At 39.9% G+C, this 19880-nt stretch overlaps 2 protein-coding genes across 2 annotated transcripts in view; one reads left to right on the plus strand and one right to left on the minus strand.

Annotated features, from left to right (window-relative positions):
• whrna (whirlin a) overlaps window positions 1–19880 on the minus strand; it is a gene marked incomplete at both ends in the record, with an annotated part of 218267 nt that overhangs the window by 146581 nt on the left and 51806 nt on the right. The gene's annotated exons all lie outside the window — the stretch shown is intronic.
• On the plus strand, window positions 15882–19510 carry LOC307264973 (uncharacterized protein; the record flags this gene model as incomplete). The annotated part of the gene is made up of 8 exons (XM_080046542.1): window positions 15882–15978; window positions 16735–16889; window positions 16997–17133; window positions 17799–17892; window positions 18010–18345; window positions 18507–18666; window positions 18817–18944; window positions 19045–19510. The coding sequence occupies 8 exons, from the start codon at window positions 15882–15884 to the stop codon at window positions 19366–19368; spliced, it is 1431 nt and encodes a 476-aa protein (XP_079902668.1). The 3' UTR covers window positions 19369–19510.

Consider the following 19880-nt stretch of genomic DNA (forward strand, 5'->3'; position numbering starts at 1 on the left):
CCCCTCCTTAGACAACCACCAATTTGCCTACAGGGCAAACAGATCGACGGAGGACGCATTGTCACTAGCCCTCCACTCCACCCTGACACACCTTGACCAGCATGACAGTTATGTGCGGATGCTATTCATAGACAATAGCTCCACCTTCAATACCCCCCAACCCCCATAAACTTGCCACCAAGCTGGACCACCTGGGCCTCAACACAAACCTGAGCAGCTAGGTCCTGGACTTCCTCACCGGCCGACCACAGACTGTGCGAATGGGGAGACAGGTCTCCTTCAGCATCACCCTGAACATCGGTGCACCACAGGGTTGTGTGTTGAGTCCCTTCCTCTTCTCCCTCTACACTCTCGACTGCAAACCCACCCACGAGGCCAACACCATATTGAAGTTTTCAGACGACACCATGGTGGTAGGCAGGATCTCAGGCAACAACGAGGCTGCCTACAGGACAGAGGTGGAGAACCTGGTGAGCTGGAGCCGAGAGAACAACCTGATCCTCAACGCGGCAAAAACGAAGGGGATGATCCTGGACTTCAGGAGGAAGACGAAACCCTTCGTCCATCACCCCATCACCATCGACAGCGAGACAGTGCAGAACATCACGTATCTCGGGGTCAACATCAGCCACAACCTGACTTGGACCGTCAAAACCACCGCGACAGCCAATAAAGGACTTCAAAGGCTTCACTTCCTGATGTGCTCGAAGAGGGCACGTCTCCCACAAAAGCTGCTGGTGAGCTTCTACAGGTCAGCCATTGAGTCGGTTCTCACATACTGCCTCACTGCATGGTACTCTGGCTGCACAACAGACAACAGGAAAGCTCTCCAGCGCACCATTAAGACTGCTGAGAGGATCACCGACTGGAGGACATCTACCTGACCCGCTGTACTCGGAGGGTCAAGGGCATCCTCAGAGACAGCGCAAACCCTGGACACTGCCTCTTCACCCTCCTGCCCTCAGGAAGACGATACAGGACACTGCCTGCCCGCACTACAAGACTGCAAAACAGTTTCTATCATAGAGCTGTGACACTACTAAACTCCACTCCCACTCTACTGCCACACTGATACTCCCCATCTCATCTCATACACACATGATTGCACTATTGCACTTAAGGACTTGGACTTTTACATTTTTTTTACTTAGATATATATTTTATTTATATATATATATATATATATATATTGCTGATACTGTTGATAATGTTGTGTTTTGTTTTAATATTTTCTCATATTGATATAAATATCAATATTTTGAACTGTGCAACTGGAGGAGGACTGTTCCAAACAAAATGTTGTTGTCTTGTACAATGACAATAAAGATTATTCTAGAAGGTGGGCGCACGACGACAATGAAGTCACGGTTAATCGTGTACACGAAAAAAAATTCCGTTGTGTAACCGTTTACACTAGGGGTCTCCAACACGTCGATCACGAGCTACCAGTAGCTCGCGGGCAGGTTTTCAGTAGCCCCTGATAGGTAGACCGACTGTGTTTTTTTTTTGTTTTTTTTTATAAAGTTAAAAATCTGATGACGGTAAATGCACCTATTCCCATGGTCAAAACTGCGTGAAGGGCCGCGATTTGCAGTAAATAAATGTTCACATGTGTCTCAAAGGGTTTCTCTATCAGCTGGTGTGTGTGTGTCTGTGTTTGTGTGTGCTGCTCGGCGGCTCTGTGTGCGGCCATGCGTGACTACGGCATGCACGCAGGAGAGTAAACGAGCAGAAGCAAGCCGTCTCTGAAATGCTTGCGAAAATAAACGCAGCGCGGTTCTGTGGTGATATTTAGCTGAACAGAAAGTGCTGTGCAAAGCTAGAACACATCACCGTGGCAACACAACCTATCAGCTCAGACAGCGCAGAGAAAAGTTTGAAGAATGCATGAGAGTGATGGCCCAGGCACCTTTCAGTAGGCCTAAGTTTACAGAAGTGCCACACTGTTACTGTCTTTGACCTTTGGAGAAATGTATTTAATCATTTTAAGGGGGCCTAATTGTCCACAATAATCGCACAACAGCCCCCCACCCAAAAAATAACTTAAAAAAGTTACAACTCGAAGGTCAGTTGTTGTTTTATTCAAATAAGGAGTTGTTTATTTCTGTAGTGCGTATTAGCCTATTAATAAAATTAAACACTATGTTGTCTTAGTTTGCAGTGAGAGCGATGAGGAAAGAAAAGGTGCTGCTTAGGAAAAACATTTGAGAATTTTTTTTAAGAATAATATAATGTTTGACAGAATGGGAGAAGATCATTTTAAAGTATAAGCAGTAGAACTGTCACAAATTCAGCCCAGATTTATTTTTTTCATATGTCGGTTTCCTGGTTCTAAACTCATGTCACTTCAGACCCGGCCACTCCCTCCTGCTCTGCACTACCTGTTAATTGCTTTCATCTGGCCTGCCCATACTCACCTGCTCCCCATCCGCTAAGCAGCCCCTCAGTATATATCCAAGTCCATTTCCCTCAGTCATTTGCCAGATTGTCCTAGTGTGTTCACCCAGCTTTCAGATTTCATCCTGTGTTCCGATCCTGCCTGCCTGTGCATGTTTCGACCTGTCTTTGGACTTTGGACTGTCCCTTTTGCTTACCCTAACTGGACTTTTGCCACGCTGTCTACTATCTGGTTTGACTTCTAATTCTTATTAAACGTTGTTGCTGCACCTGAGCTGTTTTGTGTCTTGCAATTGGTCATTATCCTGAAACCCTGACAAGAACATCCATTAAAAAGAACAATAGCCTATTAAAAATTAAGCATTAACACATAGCATAACAATATAAAGTATGTTCAAAGCTGCTTTTTATTCCTTTTTAGGGAGTCCCTAATGCCTCTTTCCAACAATTTAATTTAATTCACGACATCTCCTGAAATGCTTGTTCCATTGTTGGGGGGAGTGGCAATCATCCTGCCTGCAGAGCGCTGTGATGTTGTGGAAAATTGATGTGTGAATATGTCTCTTTGATTTTCAGTTATGAGAATATAAGACATTGTAATGTGAACATTTGAAATAATTGGCCCAAAGAACCTCCGACAGTGTATTTAATGAGAGACCTTTACAAGCTGGAGAATTAGAACCACACTGCTCCACTTTACAACTAACTAGGTGAAGCAGAGTCCTCGGTTTAAAAAAAAATAGAAATGTAACCTAAAATTGGCCACAGATATGCCTGCCTGCCTTTCCACCTCAAACTGCCTTAATGTTTAATTATTTCATTATTGGCCCTCTAAACCCACACACATACCTCTTATATATCTTTCAATCTGCAGAAGGATTGGATTGACTGTAAACAAACTAAATCAAGTGGGTAACATCCATCCACGTAAGGGATGGCAGTATACATGAATCCAGTATCTCTGTACGTGATATTGTTATGCATTTAGATTAAAATACATGTTGAGGAAATTCAATTTAAAGAAACATTAAAATCTGGATTGAATAACCATCAAGGGAAGTCTTGTTTTCTGGATCAATCAACAAGGTAAATTACCTGACAAGTCAAGGTACTTTCACAGTACATATAAAAGTCTGTATAAACATCCCATATTGCCATAAAACAGCCTGGATCATTGATTAACAGCTTTGCCTGCAATGGGCTCAAACACCCAGATGTTAGATAGATGGCTACCATGATATAAACCGTGTGACAAAATGTGTGGATCGAGACCCGTCTGTTGCCTGATAGATGGTGTATTACAACTCCAATACCGAAAAAGTTGTGACGTTATGTAAAATGTGAATAAAACAGCAGTGTTTCCCGCAGGTTTTTTCAGCAGCGGTGGTGTGGTCCCCGAACCCTCTAGGGGGGCCGAAAGTTTTTTGTTCCCTTTAAATTTGAATGCATGAATCTGGTGCACTTCGAGAGGAGAATATGCACTTAAATCCCATTCAAGGAGTCTTGTGTATTACCAGAGCCGGCCCGAGGCATAAGCGAACTAAGCGGCCGCTTAGGGCCCCCCGAATGCCTGGGGGGCCCCCTCCAAAAAATATTTTCTTTTTTTTTTTTTTAGTTTGTGTGTTTGATATTAACATCATATTATGCAAATGTGAGTTATACAAAAAAAGAAATAAAATGTTTTGGTCTAGATAATTAATAGCCTAAAAATTTAATCAGTTCATCTGGGAGGAAATCCGAAATTATCTGATCATGTCACGTTCACATCCATGCACAGTGTGTATTGAGTTTATTTAAAAACAAAGGAAATGGGGCTGCCCTCAGTTGCCCATGCACTGTGTATAGTCTATAGCCTATTTCAGCCTTGTCTGTGGAAAAAAAGATACAGTAGCTGGACAACAGAGTTCTTCTGCTTAGTTCCTCAGACTGCATTTCAATGCATTCACTATGTTACAGAGAAATATGTCCCGTAAAAGAAAAAGAGCCCAACCCAGAGGACCCTCCATAATATTTTATTTTATATTAATATGTTTATGGAAAATCCATGTGTCCTTCTTCAATAGCTTCTAATTAATCTGACCCAGTGTCTCCAAATAATTTGTTCACACAAAATTCCTCAGATTTAGCCTCTTAATTTTCCTCTCACAGTGCACCAGATTCATGCATTTCACTTTAAAAAGGTTAAAAAAATCTCCCGGGGGGGGCATACCCCCGGACACCCCTAGGAGGGTCTGAATCTCGGCTGTCTAATATTTTCACACAGCCGCACAGTGGAGGCACTAGCGGAAAACACTGGGTGTGTGAATGATATTTAACAAAGATCTATAGTTTCAGCAGCGCTAACATTGGAGAGGGGCCCCCTAATCATATTTCGCTTAGGGCCCCCTGAAGGCTTGGGCCGGCTCTGTGTATTACTATAGATAGGATAATTGATGCTGACGTTCAAACAAGTTTAACCCTAGCCCCTGAGCTATTTTTGAGATGTTTTGGTTCGCCTGGATTTATTCTCTTATTAAGATTGCATTCATCACCCCTTTAACGCACAGCAGTCAAGCTATGAACATCATTTATTTGGGCCACAACCTGGACTATAAGAATATGTGTGCTGCAGTGATGTCGTTTGAATGTAGGAAATATCAATTAGACCAAGGGTGTCAAACAAATTTTCACAAAGGGTCACTCTACGATATGATAATCACACTAAGGGCCAGACATGTAGTTTACCGACATGCCTTCTTTTTAATCCAAAAAGTAAAAACAACATACGAATATATTGCAAAACAACCTGCGTACAGGGCATATAGGATAGGTTTTGTTTCAACATTTGGGGGTACAAATTATAGGTGAGGGGTATGGGGGTACCCCCCCAGAACAATTTTAATTTAACACTTAATTTCCTGCATTCTGGTGGATAAAAATCCACCGATCTGTGCCTTTTCTAGAATCAATTTAGTGGAAATTTATTTTTTTTCTGTGAAGGAGAAGACAACATTTAGGTTCATTGACGTTCATTCGATGTCATTGTAAATGGGGTCACCCCTCAATTGGTCTCTCGAGGATAAATAAAAGTTAAATGAAATGAAAAGTTATGGAATATATTTTTTTAGGAATCATGACCCAGCACCGGTGTAAATTATTATTGACAGTTTGCATTGGTAATGAAATGCAAAGCCACCACTGGAAACAAAACGGATGGGCTATCAGCAGCTAGCTAACGTTAGCTACTTAACACATAACCAGATAATGTTAGCATTCATCCTTAGACACTTGACACAACCAAACATCAATATTAGCATGCTATTAAGCCACATAGATTGGCCTATTTAAAGCCCTTTAGAAAACTGACATATTTTTAAATGATGCAAGTTCATCAATTCATGGCTTAAAATCCTGAGCTGTAGAACTTTCAGCAGACATTCCTAGCGGTAAGCTGCGCGAGTGTCCACCCGTTGGAAGCGTGGGCGACATGCGGATACGAGACAGGCTTTTAACCTAAATTGATATGCAAATGATTTTTATAGCAGCGGCGACGCGCCGCTGCTGTGTGAACCTGGGGGAAACACTGAACAGAATATCCTTTTTGACATGTATTCAATAAATACATTTACAAATACATCATGTGTAGTATTTGTTGGGGCAGGGTCATGTTTACCACTGTGTTACATCACCCTTTATTTTAACAACACTGAATAAGTTTGGGAACTGAGGACATTACTTGTTGACATTTTGAAAGCCAAATTATTTCCCATTCTTGCTTGAAATACAACTTTAGATGCTCAACATTCCGGGGTCTCCATTGTGATATGTCGTGCTTCATAATGCATCACATTTTTTTCCAATGGGAGACAGACTGGACTGCAGACAGGCCAGTACCTGCACTACAGAATGTGGCTCGGTATTGCCTCACTTAAATAATCGGGGACGTCCCTGAAATACACATTGTCTGGATGGCAGCATGATGATGCAAAACCTGTATTTACTTTTCAGCCGGTGCCTTCCTAGATGTGTAAGTCACTCATACCAATATCAATCATAGGCTCATACTAATCTTTAGACCATATACTAGTAAAATGGAAGTTTTCTCATTTCAAAACGCCACATCAAGCGTTTTATTAGCACAACGGCTTTCAGTTTGTTTTCGAGGGAGGAGGAGGGGTGGGCAGCCGTGGGCAGCTGAACAGAGTCGTAGTGAAACAAAGGTTTCGGTTTCGGCCCGGCCTCACGGCAGGAAAATAAAACTAATTCTTACTCATTCTGATAAGGCAATTCGTTTACAGCTACAACATTGGTCTTATACTTTAAACAGCTAACTTAAGCATTTGAACCTTTGTTTGGTTGATTTCAATAGTTAACTTAAGCACCATGGACCTATAAAGATGTAACACGCTATCAAAACAGCGTTTGCCCACTAGTTTGGTGTAGATGGCTGGAGGAATCTTCTTTTAGAACTTGTTAACCACTGTAGGGGAGAACGGGGTGTGGTTGACACTAACGCTTGCCCGGGGCAAGTGAAAATAATGTTCGGGAAAGTTGATATTGCTTTTTGGTTGCCCGACCGGGCAAGTGGATTTTAGATGAGTTGTCAGTAGCCTAGTCTAAGCTATTTATTCATGTGTTTTAGAGTCCGCAAAACAATTTTTCCCCCGCTAACTCACACAAAATAGATCGGCCATATTTACTATTGAGCAGCTGCGCGCGGCAGCCAGCAGCTCTCACTCACTCACTCACTCACTCACTCACTCACTCACTCACTCACTCACTCACTCACTCACTCACTCACTCACTCACTCACTCACTCACTCACTCACTCACTCACTCACTCACTCACACACACACACACACACACACACACACACACACACACACACACACACACACACACACACACACACACACACACACACACACACACACACACACACACACACACACACACACACACACACACACACACACACACACACACACTCACACTCACACTCACACTCACACTCACACTCACACTCACACACACGCACACGCACACGCCTGTGTGCGCGCAGTTTCGCTGTCTACGTTCCGAAAGCCGGCTCTATTAGGCTACGGACCTGGTTCCGCTATATTCAAACCCCAGAAAGCAATAACGTTTGAGCTTATCGATACCGCTATGGAGTCCAGTAGGTCACATGATGTAATTTTAAATATCGAGTAGAGTCGGGTCATCTTCAACTAATTAGGCCTACTTTGGCGAATTATTCCATCACTGGTCTGCATCATAGACTGTAAAAGTGTTGTACCTTCGACTGTCTTGAAGAAACTCCTTCAACCTGCTTCAACTTTGTCTCCAAAAAAAAATCCGTCCGCTGAGCCGCTGCCGCTGCAGACCATGCTGCAGACGGGCTCGGCACCGTCTCATCATTCATGCAAAGCAGCGGTGATCAACAAACGCAAGCGAGAGACTGTGTAGCAAGTCCCGCAGTTAAAAAATTTGATAGTTTTTAAATCCATATTAAAATCTGCAGGATAAGAACTAGTTGGCTTTAAAAAGAAATCGCAAACGGTTCAAATGTGATGTGTTCAGGTCGGCTCAGTAAAATTATTATTAGGCACAGGTCAATAAAATGACATCATGATGTGTTCAAATGTAACATCAAGAAAAAAATTAATTTAAGTTTTTCGTGAGAAGCTTGAATAATACAGTTTGGGTGAAAAACTTGTTTCCCCAGCAATATAACAAGCGCTTTATAGTTAAGGCGGCCGCCTTAGCAAAACCAGCTACAACTACTGACCGACCAAAAAATACAAAATAAAAAAATTAAATCTTAATTTTTTTTATTTTTAGTGCTGCACAATTAATGTACTAGCAAGCGCGATGTGTGATTTTTCATGGTCAGAAATGCGCGAAAGGCCGTGATTTGCGGTAAATAAATGTGCACATATGTCTCCAAGCATTTCTCTCTGCTCAGACTATCAGCTGCTCTGTGTCGGGGGCTCTGCGCGCGCGACCGCGCTGCGCGTGACTACGGCATGTACGCGGGAGAGTAAACGAGCAGCAGCAAACCGACATTTAACCGGTGGCGATAATAAACGCAGTGCGGTTCTATGGGGATATATTTAGCTGAACAGAAAGAAGTGCTCTGCAAAGCTAGACTAGTTTAAGACTCCACATCACCGTGGCAACACAACTTATCGGCACATACAGCGCAGAGAAAAGTCTGATACATGCATGAGAGTGATGGCCCAGGCACCTTTCAGTAAGTTTACAGAAGTGCACACTGTAACTGTCTTTGAAATGCATTTAGTCATTTTAAGGGGAAAACACATTGTATTATTTAAATAATTTAATTATTTTTCAAACAGCATGCTTGTGTAGGCCGACAAGATTTATTTTTCAGAATTTTAAATGCTGCTTTATTTTTACGTTTTAAATTTGGAAATACATGTTCCAAAACAACCAATAACCTCTGTATTTAAAAAGAAATCAAGCAAGTAGGCTAATAATAACCATATATGAATTAATCGCATCACAGTATGCCTATTGTCCACAATAATCTCACAACAGCCCCCCCATCCAAAAAGGAACTTTAAAAAGCACTTTGATGTGCATACACATGTTAAGTGTATGGTCCATTATTTTTATTTAGTGTGTCTGCATGGTATTGCACCAAAACAGTAGAATTTCTTTAATTGTATTTTTTTGTCTGCATGTTTGCACAAAATGTGCACATAGCAAACAAAATTGCACAACTGTAAGGTCAGTGTCATTCAAATAAACAGAACTATTTCTTTAGTGCGCATTGGCATCTTTGAGCAAAATACCCCCAAAATGTTTGCGCCTCCTGTACGGCTAGACAGTGACCACCTTGACTAAGACATTTCCTGGGGGAAACACTGAACATTATTAGTAGGCCTAAATATGGAATTATGACCTGTTTAAAGTCCTATCCTTAGCTCTTCTAATCTTATAAGCAATTAAAGCAATAATACCAGTTCTCTTTTAACAAAATAATAGAAAAGTATCAATAAAGATTTGGATTGTGGAGTCTTTATAATGGTATCAATATGAATAGAAATTAATGATCCCCCTCCCTACTTACAGTATAACTGGGCAATAGCTTTAACACGGTGGACTTTAATAATGTTATGGCAGACTATCACTTTTTCGCACAATGTGACCGTTTTAAATAAGTAAAATAAGTAAAATTTTTCTGAACACTTTTGTGTGGAAGCTTACCTTCAGCTTGACTCTGAGCTAGATGCTACAATGCTGCAGCACGACCAAGCGCTTGGTGTAGTGTGATGTGATGTCATGATATCTGGGCTTATATGAATTGTTGTTGGTTGTATGTGGTCAGGATGAGACAGTAAGCAGTGTTTGCATTTAAGAGATAAGGTTCGCTAAAATGTATAATTTAATTAGCCTATATCATTGTTTAACAGTTTTTTTGGGAAAGTGAACACGACATTCAGGCAAGTAAAACATTACCTGTACTTGCCCTATGGGCAAGTGCTTTTGAAACCTTAGTGTCAACCCCTGAGTAGGCACACTTTTTACTCTGAGAATTGCTTATCACCTAAACATCTTTCAATAGTCATTCCTACATTAAATTGAAGCTTAAAGGCCTACTTCACCGGTTTGAATATGAAGTTGTATTGAATTCTGAGATCCTATGTAGTATAAATGTGGAAAAAAAATTAAAATCGGTTCATCCTAGCCTGAGAAAAGGCAGAAAGAGTGTTTTTTAACCCTATATTTCTCTTTCTCGTGACATCATAGAAAGAGAAATATAGGGTTAAAAAAAGCCGTACTTTGTAAATATTACTGTGATAAAAAAACACTCTTTCTGCCTTTTCTCAGGCTAGGATGAACCGATTTAAATTTTTTTCGCACATTTATACTACATAGGATCTCAGAATTCAATACACCTTCATATTCAAACCGGTGAAGTAGGCCTTTAAGGTGTTGGCTTGAAATGTGTACCCCTCACTTTTGCTATCTTATTGTAATAAAGAAAAAATTAATCATTAAAGACACCCTTACAAATTGTGACAACCAACCCCATCAAGGGGTCGGTTGTCAAACACTATGGGGTTGTTTGTCACAATGTTATCTTAATGGGATTAATCTTAAAAAGAAGGCAAGAAAGTAGAACTAAATTTGAAAGTTTAATTGCATTGTCAAGTTGACAAATAGGCCTACATAACTTACTGTAGCCTTGGCAGCTGGTCTAGTTTGGGATGCACTGGGTTGTTTTGATTTTGTTGCCCCTTTTTTCTTTTGCATGCTAGCTGCCTTTTCCTGCTCTATTCTCTTCTTCTCTGGGGTGTCAGTGAGGATACAGCTTGACAATTTCTTTCGTTATTGGGTTCCTTTTCTGGCTGCAGCCTTGAGATAACATGTGACAACCAACCCCCCCAAAAATGTGACGCCCAACTTGAATTACTTGCTAGCATCAAGGCCAACAACCATCTGACAACTAATCAGCTTGCTAACCACAATCTAAACTATAGTTTACCCTTCACACTTTGTATGGGTAACAAGTGTTTTGTTATAAACCCATTGTGTAAAAGCCTAGAAGAAAAATACTGAGAAGCTAAATATTTTCGATTTGACATGAAAAACACAAACAGTCGTCTCACCTCAAATTCAGCAGTGTAACTCCAAGGAAGACTATGGATGACCTCTGATCCCAATTCTGGATATTTACATACCAAAATTTCACAGACAGCGCCTTCTGGTTCCGAGATATAACGATTGTGACAACCAACCCGTGTGACAAATTACCCCGTTCTCCCCTATCACTTTACAAAAACGGAGTGTCACATACAGCGATCACATATAGCAAATCATCAGGGGGTTAGTGACTTATACGCCTATGGTCGGTAAACAATGCAACTGTGCTCGCTAAGACCTTTAGCTTACAATGCTACAGAACGAGAATGATTCTACATCTACCAGTACGCTTGCCGCCCTCTTTCTTGAATGGTCCATAATGCCGCAACGTCCATGCTACGTCATGCTTCCGTGCCGCATGAATTTCCGCATTAATGCTTCATTGTTGCTTCTCTGCGCCAAAGAGCAGCTTTCATAGGAATGAATGGACGCCGTGTTTCAATCCGGTGACCATTTCTTTATATGTCCATGTTCACAGCCCAGCAGCCTAGCTAGCTATTCATTTTCAGTTACAGTAAACGGATTGTTTGAACTTTACATGCACCAAATAGAGCTATCTACTAGGGCCCGACCGGTATATCGGCCGGCCGATTTAATCGGACGATTATAGCACATCTCCGAAAAATCGGCAATCAGCATTTTTTTGCAGATTTATTTTTATTATTTTTAATCAAGCAATCATGTTGAGTGAGATGCATTGCTGCCCCAGAGGTAGTCAAATTCATATCGGTTGGGCCCTACTATCTACTCGGCTACAAGTGTCACCGCCATCTACTGGCTTGGCATGCGTACTACAGCAAATAAATATGTTGTAAATTCAAATTAGAATTTCTCCCGTGTCTGGAATTGAATGTATTCTTGAGTCTATAAGGTAACAATATGCACACAACCATGAACTTCTGAACCCACAGTTGAACATCTGCTCTACATTATCATTACATCATCAATCTTCATAGTTTTTGAGTTAGTGACTAAAACACTACTGGTTTCAGGTTACTCTAGCTGAAAAAAAAACCCAGGTAAAATAAAGGTGTTTCGAGTACATCAAAGGAAGGGGAGGACAGATAACGTTTGTCTTGTCTGCATCAAGATGTTAAAACAACTAGCGTGATAGATATTTTTTTCCCAGAAGGAAACTGTTGTCACGCTGTGTGATTGAATGTCTTAATGTGCTGCAGTTGTTGCGGATTGTTTGTGTGTGTGCGTGTCTATCTGTGTCTGTGTGTGCTTGAATGTGTGGCAGCTAAATTAAATAACATTATACAAAATTAATCTCTAAATTGATGACATAAATACCTAAGACGACTACTTTAAATAGCCCACTGGGAATGTAAAGATTTGTCCTGCGGCTGCCTTTTTTAAGCAGTTTGATGAGTAAAGGAAATAATATTTTACAACCAAGCCAATTTAATGAGATGAGATGCATCATGACTGGCAGCATATCTACCGGCACCTCTTATGTTTCCATTCTTTTGTATTCAATATACCTGGATGTGACTCATAATTCTGTCTGTGTGTTAGATTCAATTTGCAATAAACTGGGATCATTCTTTTACAGAAGGCTGTTTTCACACACATTTTACAGACATTTTATCATTTTTAGTAGTCTGACTCATCTTTTTTTCATTGAAAAGAGACAAAAAGGAGCAACCTTCAGTTTTTTACATACAGTGTCGTGCGAAAGTTTGTGAACCCCTAGAGCCTTTTGGAATTTTATTTATTTTAACCATTATTAATTCATTTTCTTCGATACCAGTATTTTTTATATGGAATAACAGATGTTTGTTTATCAATTCAACATTTTTCTTTTCCAGAAATCAATTGTTAAAATAGATAAAACAAATTATTTGACAAATGTTGTATGTGCAAAAGTTTGTGAACCCTAAGCTGCATTGCTTAAATCGAGCAAGGTAAATACAATCAGGTGGGCCAAACTGATTGATGAAATAGACCAATGTAATGAGAGATCTTGAGGGAAGAAATTGGGCGCCACTAGATAAAACAAAGATAAAACCAGGTCAGTTTAGGCCCACCAAACTGAACCCATACAGGTCAGACATGCTCAAAGGGGAAAAAATCTCAGAGGATCTCAGGAATAGAGTTTTGATGTTGCACATTTGTCTGGGGACAGCTATACATTCGTATAAAAAAGTTTGAGATCCATCGGCCCACCGTGAGGCAAATCATCTACAAATGGAGAGCTTTAAGATTGACTTAACATCGGCCTAGAAGTGGACTTCCTTCAAAAATATCCTCAAGCGCCACAAGAAAAGGGATTTTTCAGGTAAAAGCCAACCTACCAAGTCTATTCCTGAGATCTTCTGAGATTTCTTTCCCTTTTAGCATCTCTGACCTGTATGGGTTCAGTTTGGTGGGCCTAAACTGACCAGGTTTTATCTTTGTTTTATCTAGTGGCGCCCAATTTTCTTCCCTAAAGATCTCTCATTACATTGGTCTATTTCATCAATCAATTTGGCCCACCTGATTGTGTTTACCTTGCTCGATTTAAGCAATGCAGCTTAGGGTTCACAAACTTTTGCATACAACATTTGTCAAACAATTTGTATTAACTGTTTTAACAATTGATTTCTGGAAAAGAAAAATGTTGAATTGATAAACAAACATCTATTATTTCATATAAAAATACTGGTATTGAAATTTTTTTATTAATAATGGTTAAAATAAATACAATTCCAAAAGCCTCAAGGGGTTCACAAACTTTCGCACGACACTGTATGTATTCTACCGTTAGCTGGATCATGTACAGTATAACAGCATTGCAGAAGAGCAAACAGGATAAACTCCTGACATAGTCCTCTCAGGGGACTGAGCAGTGAATAGAATAAAGGTGTGATTTATTGTTATAACCTGTGAGGAAAGTTATTTTCCTCTCTTTCCAGCCCACCGACCACACCTTGTGTTGTGTTTGATATACTGTCCCCGCCATATGTGATAACAGTAAATCACAGAGGATGCCTTTGTGCTGTGTAAATTTGAGTGTCTGCTCTGCTGGACTCGCGGGAACACGAAAAGTATCGGAGCAGGTGCAGGAGAGCCTCTGGTTTACAATAAACACACTGTTCACTGTGTTTGACAGCAACTAAATATGTAACTTAATAAAAATGCAACACATGTAGAATTGAATAAAGAGATGAGGGATTTAGGACTTTTTGTGTCGATCATGTTGCATGATGCATGTTTTCGAGCTTGCTGACTTCAATATTGATCACTCCTGTCTTAATTATGGGAACATGGCAACAAACAATGTATTGCAGTATTTCACGCTAAAAATTACAATGTCGCTGTAGCAAATAGCAATGTACTTTGTCCAAAAAGCATAAATAATTCATGATCTAAAATGTACTGAAACATACACAGCAAAATCCAAAGTGTTAGATATTCAGTGTTGGAGTGGAGTGTAAAACATATAGAGTTGTTTCAACACTGGTTTAGTGTAATTTAACTACATGAGAGTTATTCTTCTAAAAGAGTTGGTGTTAATACAGGGAGTCAAATTTCATATTTTGCAAAACACTCTACAGTGTTGATTTCAAAATATAGCTAGTGTTACTCCAGAAGTCAAACCGTTGGTGGTTGTCTGAAAGAGGCGGGAGTCTATTCCAGACCATGGACCTATAAAGTTCCAGACACACTCTTTTCTTTGGACTGGAAAATTATCAGACATCCCTCAAACTGTGGCTAGGAACATCCATGTGTAAGTATGTCTAAGCAAATATGTATATTTAATTCAAATGTATACCCAATCATGTGTATTACTATGTTTTACAAGAAGCTATGGTTAACCATCAGTATTGGTTGGCTAGCATCAGCAAACCATGCTTAGCTAACAACGCAGCAACATTATACAGTGAGGCAGCCGCGTCTCATTGGGAATCTATTGAAAAAAGCCTTGTGTGCTCGGAGAAAGGCGTTAGGTGGACACGGCCCCTTTTCTTATTAAGAAAAGTATCAGCAACACACTGATTCGGCAATGCGCACAACAGTCAATTTGATTTTAGAGCAAGTTAGATGCTTGTTTGCCACTCCATAGTATTGGATTGTATCACGGACCACTTAAACTATCATCAACAATAAGTTTAGTACAGTAATGTGATGTTGTGACTCGTTGCGCTTTATTTATTGTATTATTTAGTTCATGAACCGGCATGTAACCTACATGTTGGAAGGATTATGTACTCTGGTAGCTCAGACCTTTATTTTGAAGGTGGCTGGTTAGGATTTCCGCTATCATATTTCCTCCATATTCTTCTTATTTTTGCTGATATGTCGACCGAACGTTTTTATTAAATTGTTTAATTAAGTATATTGGGGTTCATGTAAAGGTTAGATACTTTTAAATACAGGAAAATGATGGGGGTTATCGCTTAAGTATCGAGCGCCTTTTATTTTACGGCACTTGTCGCGCTTCCGTTCGCTTCACTTCCTCTTTGGGTCGGGACTCCTCGCGGTAAGCTACGTTTCCACTCTGCTCGCTGCACTTTAGTTGTTTTCTGTTCAAACTATGAAGTCAAGGTATTTAAAAACACATGTACAGTGAGTTTATTGACATTGTTATGTACTGGGTTAGTGATTTCATCCATTTCCATGTATAAATATGCTAATTAGAGAATACGTGCATCGAGGACTGTTAGCAGGGCCGCCATGTGGCCATACAAGCTAGCGTGTGCACAGTCAAGTCTGTTTACTGGCTAAGCTAGAAAAACGACATTGACTGTTGCTACCCAGTGGCATAATAAAGGCAACAAAAAAAGAAAATTTGACTGAAACAGGTGTGGACTATTCATGAATGTACTTTGTTTTTAAGGACATAATGTTGGTCAAGGTGAGATTTGGTGGCAGTCAGAAGTACGTTAAGGTGGCAGAGACTGAAGAAGGCTATGAAGACTTCAGCTCGTTTCTTCAGAAAGGTTGGTACTACTTTTTTCACACAGCCCTGATTGTTGGAGTAAACTAATAAGTTGCTAAAATGTTAGTTCATGCTATAATGTGATTTGATTTTAATATGGTTACATTGCCCCATCCATCAATTGTTGTTTATTATGCTGACCAATTGTAATCATGTCTTATGGACAAGTTAAAATGCAATTGGTAATATATCTAAAATGTAGAATAAGAAAAAACAAATGTCTCTACTAATATATTTTGAGACTGTTGGTGTCCATTTTAGAAACAACAAGGAATAAGTTGTGTACATGTCATAGACCCTTGTTCCATAGTTAAAAGCCATTTGATTATTGATTAATAATTAATGATAAAAAAGTGTCAATAAAAGAAGCATACAAAGGGCCATTTTTCTAAATCTGATATTCTCTCAGTAATAGGAAAGTTAGGTCTTCCACTACAGACTGAGTTACACTTAACAGATGAATCAGGGACAGAGGTGGATGCAGATGTTTTTGAGGACCTTTTACAAGCAGGGGACCTTACAATCAATGTTTCTACAGAAAAGTCTACAGGTAAGATTTAGTCTTGTTAGGGAAAAATAAGGATCAGTAACCAGATGTACTGTAATAGTATGTAATGTGACGGTATGTTTGTTTCAGTCAGCTAACCTGTTGGGACTTTTTAGTTACAGTTTGGCTGAAAAGCCAAAAAATTTGTTAGGGGGCCTCAAACAACATTTTTATTCAGTTGTGTGTGTATTTCTTTTAACTGTCTTGCAGTTGTGCTTCATCAAGATCAATTAGACGTTTCATCGGAGTCGCTTGTGTCAGACACCTCATCCTCTGTGCCTTCAGATTCATCTGATGCAACAATCATTCTTGAGAAAGGTAGTGGAGTGAAAAGGACCCACGCCGATCAGGAATCAGCAGAGGCGGTATATAAATTAATTTTTTTTAATGTATTAACTAATCATAGACATTGTACTGTGGTCTTGTTGCAGGGGAGGTTAAAATTAAAATGTATTTGTTTCTTTGTCTTTAGATGGTGAGAGATATACTTCAGTCCAAGCCAGGGGGAGAAAAGGTGTTGCATGAATATAACAAAACAAAGACATTGACGGAAGGTACACGGCGACAGATGGTAAACCTACTGGTGGCTGACATGGTTGAAGTTCATGGGTAAGCATGTCATGTTCTCTCTAGTGCTCACCATGTCTCTACAAATAATATATGTTTAGAGGATGTAGGTGTACATTTTAGAAACAATAATGGATGTTTTCCTCAAATAACCTTGTTCCATAGTTAAAAGCTATTTAATTATTGTGGTCTACTATTTCAGTAATATAATAAAGTTGGCTTTTCTATACAAAACAAATTTGTGTCAGAATAATCAAACAAACAAAAAAATTGTGAGAGAAAATAAAACTGAAGCAAAAGATTACAAAAAGTAATCTCTACAGCAAAACGTATTCAATGGGAACACATCCCTGAACAACTAAAACTGCATGTTAGAGGTTGTTAATAGCTGGTAGTTCAATCACAGGACTGACGGGTGAAAATATGATCAGTGAGATAGTAACAAAAGGGAGCTGTAAATAAAAGGACATGGTATCAAAAAAGAAATAAGCACAGGACTAACAGTTGACATGATTACACACATCATTTGTTTGTATTGAAAGTCTACTTTTGAGTTTAACCTCTGCTTTATTGTGCTTTGTTCTCTCATATTCTTATTTTAGTTTGACATTTAAGATATTTTGATTAATTATAATGACACTAACACTGATTCAATACTTTACTACTAATTTAAAGCTTGAAAAATAATATATTTTCTTCTTTTAAAGGAGGCTCCCACCAACCTATGTGCGAACTAAATATGCTCTTGGCATCATTACTCTATTTCCCTACCTCAAGGATCCTTACTCAAAAAATGGATATGTAAGTTTGTAAATCAATGGCGTATGATAAATTGATATAGGGAGGTTATTCTGAATTTGCCCTGTAATGCTGTGATACATCAGTTATGTTTATCTTTGTTCTTTTGGGATTTTACAGGAGCACTACTATGATGCAGACAGCGGGTCTGGCTATTTGGCATGGAGGATAAAGACAGTCCAACGCAGCTCTGCAGTCCAGTCCCGGAGATGCTCAACCACCGCTACATATCAAGATGGTCCAAAGAGCAAGAGGGATTTTCTACTAACTGACAAGCAACTGTTTGGCGAGGAATGCCGCGAGGCGATTTCTTTATTGAAGCACACGACTGATGCAACAATTGTCAAAGAGAAGATGAGGGCAACCTTTCAATACCGCCAGACACTGGTTCAAGACCAGCGAAACTCCTCCACAGTCCTGGATGTTTTCCCACGTTTCCTCGATACCCCTGGCTTGGTAGGAAAGACATACCATTGTTTAATTCATTTTAAAGTGAACAATGATAACTGGAGGATTACACTTTTATTTAAACAAGCGTAAAAATACTGACATTTAGTTTGTGGATGGTTTCCTATGTCTATGAGAGGTTGCAAGGACTTAAAGTGTTTCTTCTGTAGATTGACCAAGACTTCACCATGATGTTTGGAGAGGATGCTTCTGGCAGATTTTTGGCAAAATGGCCCACCTACTTCAAACCTAGGATCCTGGCAGACTCCAAGAATTCTAAAGAGTTCGTCAAAGACCTCTTGTCTGGAAATCAAAGCTCCGATGGGTCTGGTAAGCATGGTTCATTATCTCTTTTAAAACATTTAATTACTTACCTGAATGCTCCAAATAATGTATGTTGCATAATCTGGTTTTATTTAAGGTTGTTTTCAGATGTAAATCTTTCTGACAATCTTCTACTTTCTTCTTCTTTCCCCCTAGACTGGGACAGTGACCTGTCAAGCATACTACTGCTGCTTCACCTACTTCCCCCCACTGCAAAAGGACACAAGAAGGGTCCTAGAATAAGCTCATATCAAGCTGTCGAACATCTTGTGAGATATCTGACGGTAAGCAAGTTCGTCTGTGCCACTTGTGCATGGGCTGCATATGTTTTTAGCAGTGTAGCAGGTCATTAAAATGTTTCCTTGTTCCTCTTTGTTTTTGCAGATTGGAGTCAGTGTTGAGACCTTCCTTGGGAGTTTGGAACCAGGACAGCCTTTCCTCCTGTGTGTCGGTGAACAGAAGAACAACATCCAAAGATTCTATGTCATTGTTGACCACAAGGCCATCCCATGCAAGGCGCAGACATCCCTGGCAGCTTTCGATGAACTCTTCAAGGCACACTTCATCTTCAGCGTGAACTACCATGAATCCCTCAACAGCTTCTATACCTTCATCCAAACCACTGTGTTCAACATTGATGTGGGAAGTACCAAGGAAACTCCCCGTGTGAAGGAGCTCAGAGCAAGACTGCTGAATACACAGATTTGAGGTGATACACATCCTTGGGTGCAAATATGTTGATTTGTTTTATCTGTAAGGTACACCACAGAAGTTCTGTATTGCTTTGTCAGCATTTGAGATTTCACCATGGATTATATCCAGGAAAGACGTTACGTTTGAAATGTGGACAGCCGGGTTGTTCTTCATTATTTTGCACTTATTCAGGGTTCAAGAAACACCTTATTCGTTTGCACCGGGACACTGTTTCAACAATTACTACTGACAATGTGGACATGCACATAGAAGATGATGTGCCTTCAACTTCTCATTCAGTCTGTACAGTAACTCCAGTAGCCACCCAGGTCTCTGTTGATAAGCATGATTTGTTAAACATGTGTGGTTCTGTTGTAGCACAGTTGCAATCATCGGGTGTTGCTGAGAGCACTGTACAAGCAATGGTAGGGTCAATGGAAGAGCTTGTAAATGACATTCACAGGCAAGCAAGAGATGCAGTTCTCAACTGTACTGCTTCAGAAATTCAAGGCACAGATTTTGAAAAG

This window comes from Ammodytes marinus, assembly GCF_949987685.1.
Source record: "Ammodytes marinus genome assembly, chromosome: 18".
In the NCBI taxonomy this organism is placed as follows: Eukaryota; Metazoa; Chordata; class Actinopteri; order Uranoscopiformes; family Ammodytidae; genus Ammodytes; species Ammodytes marinus.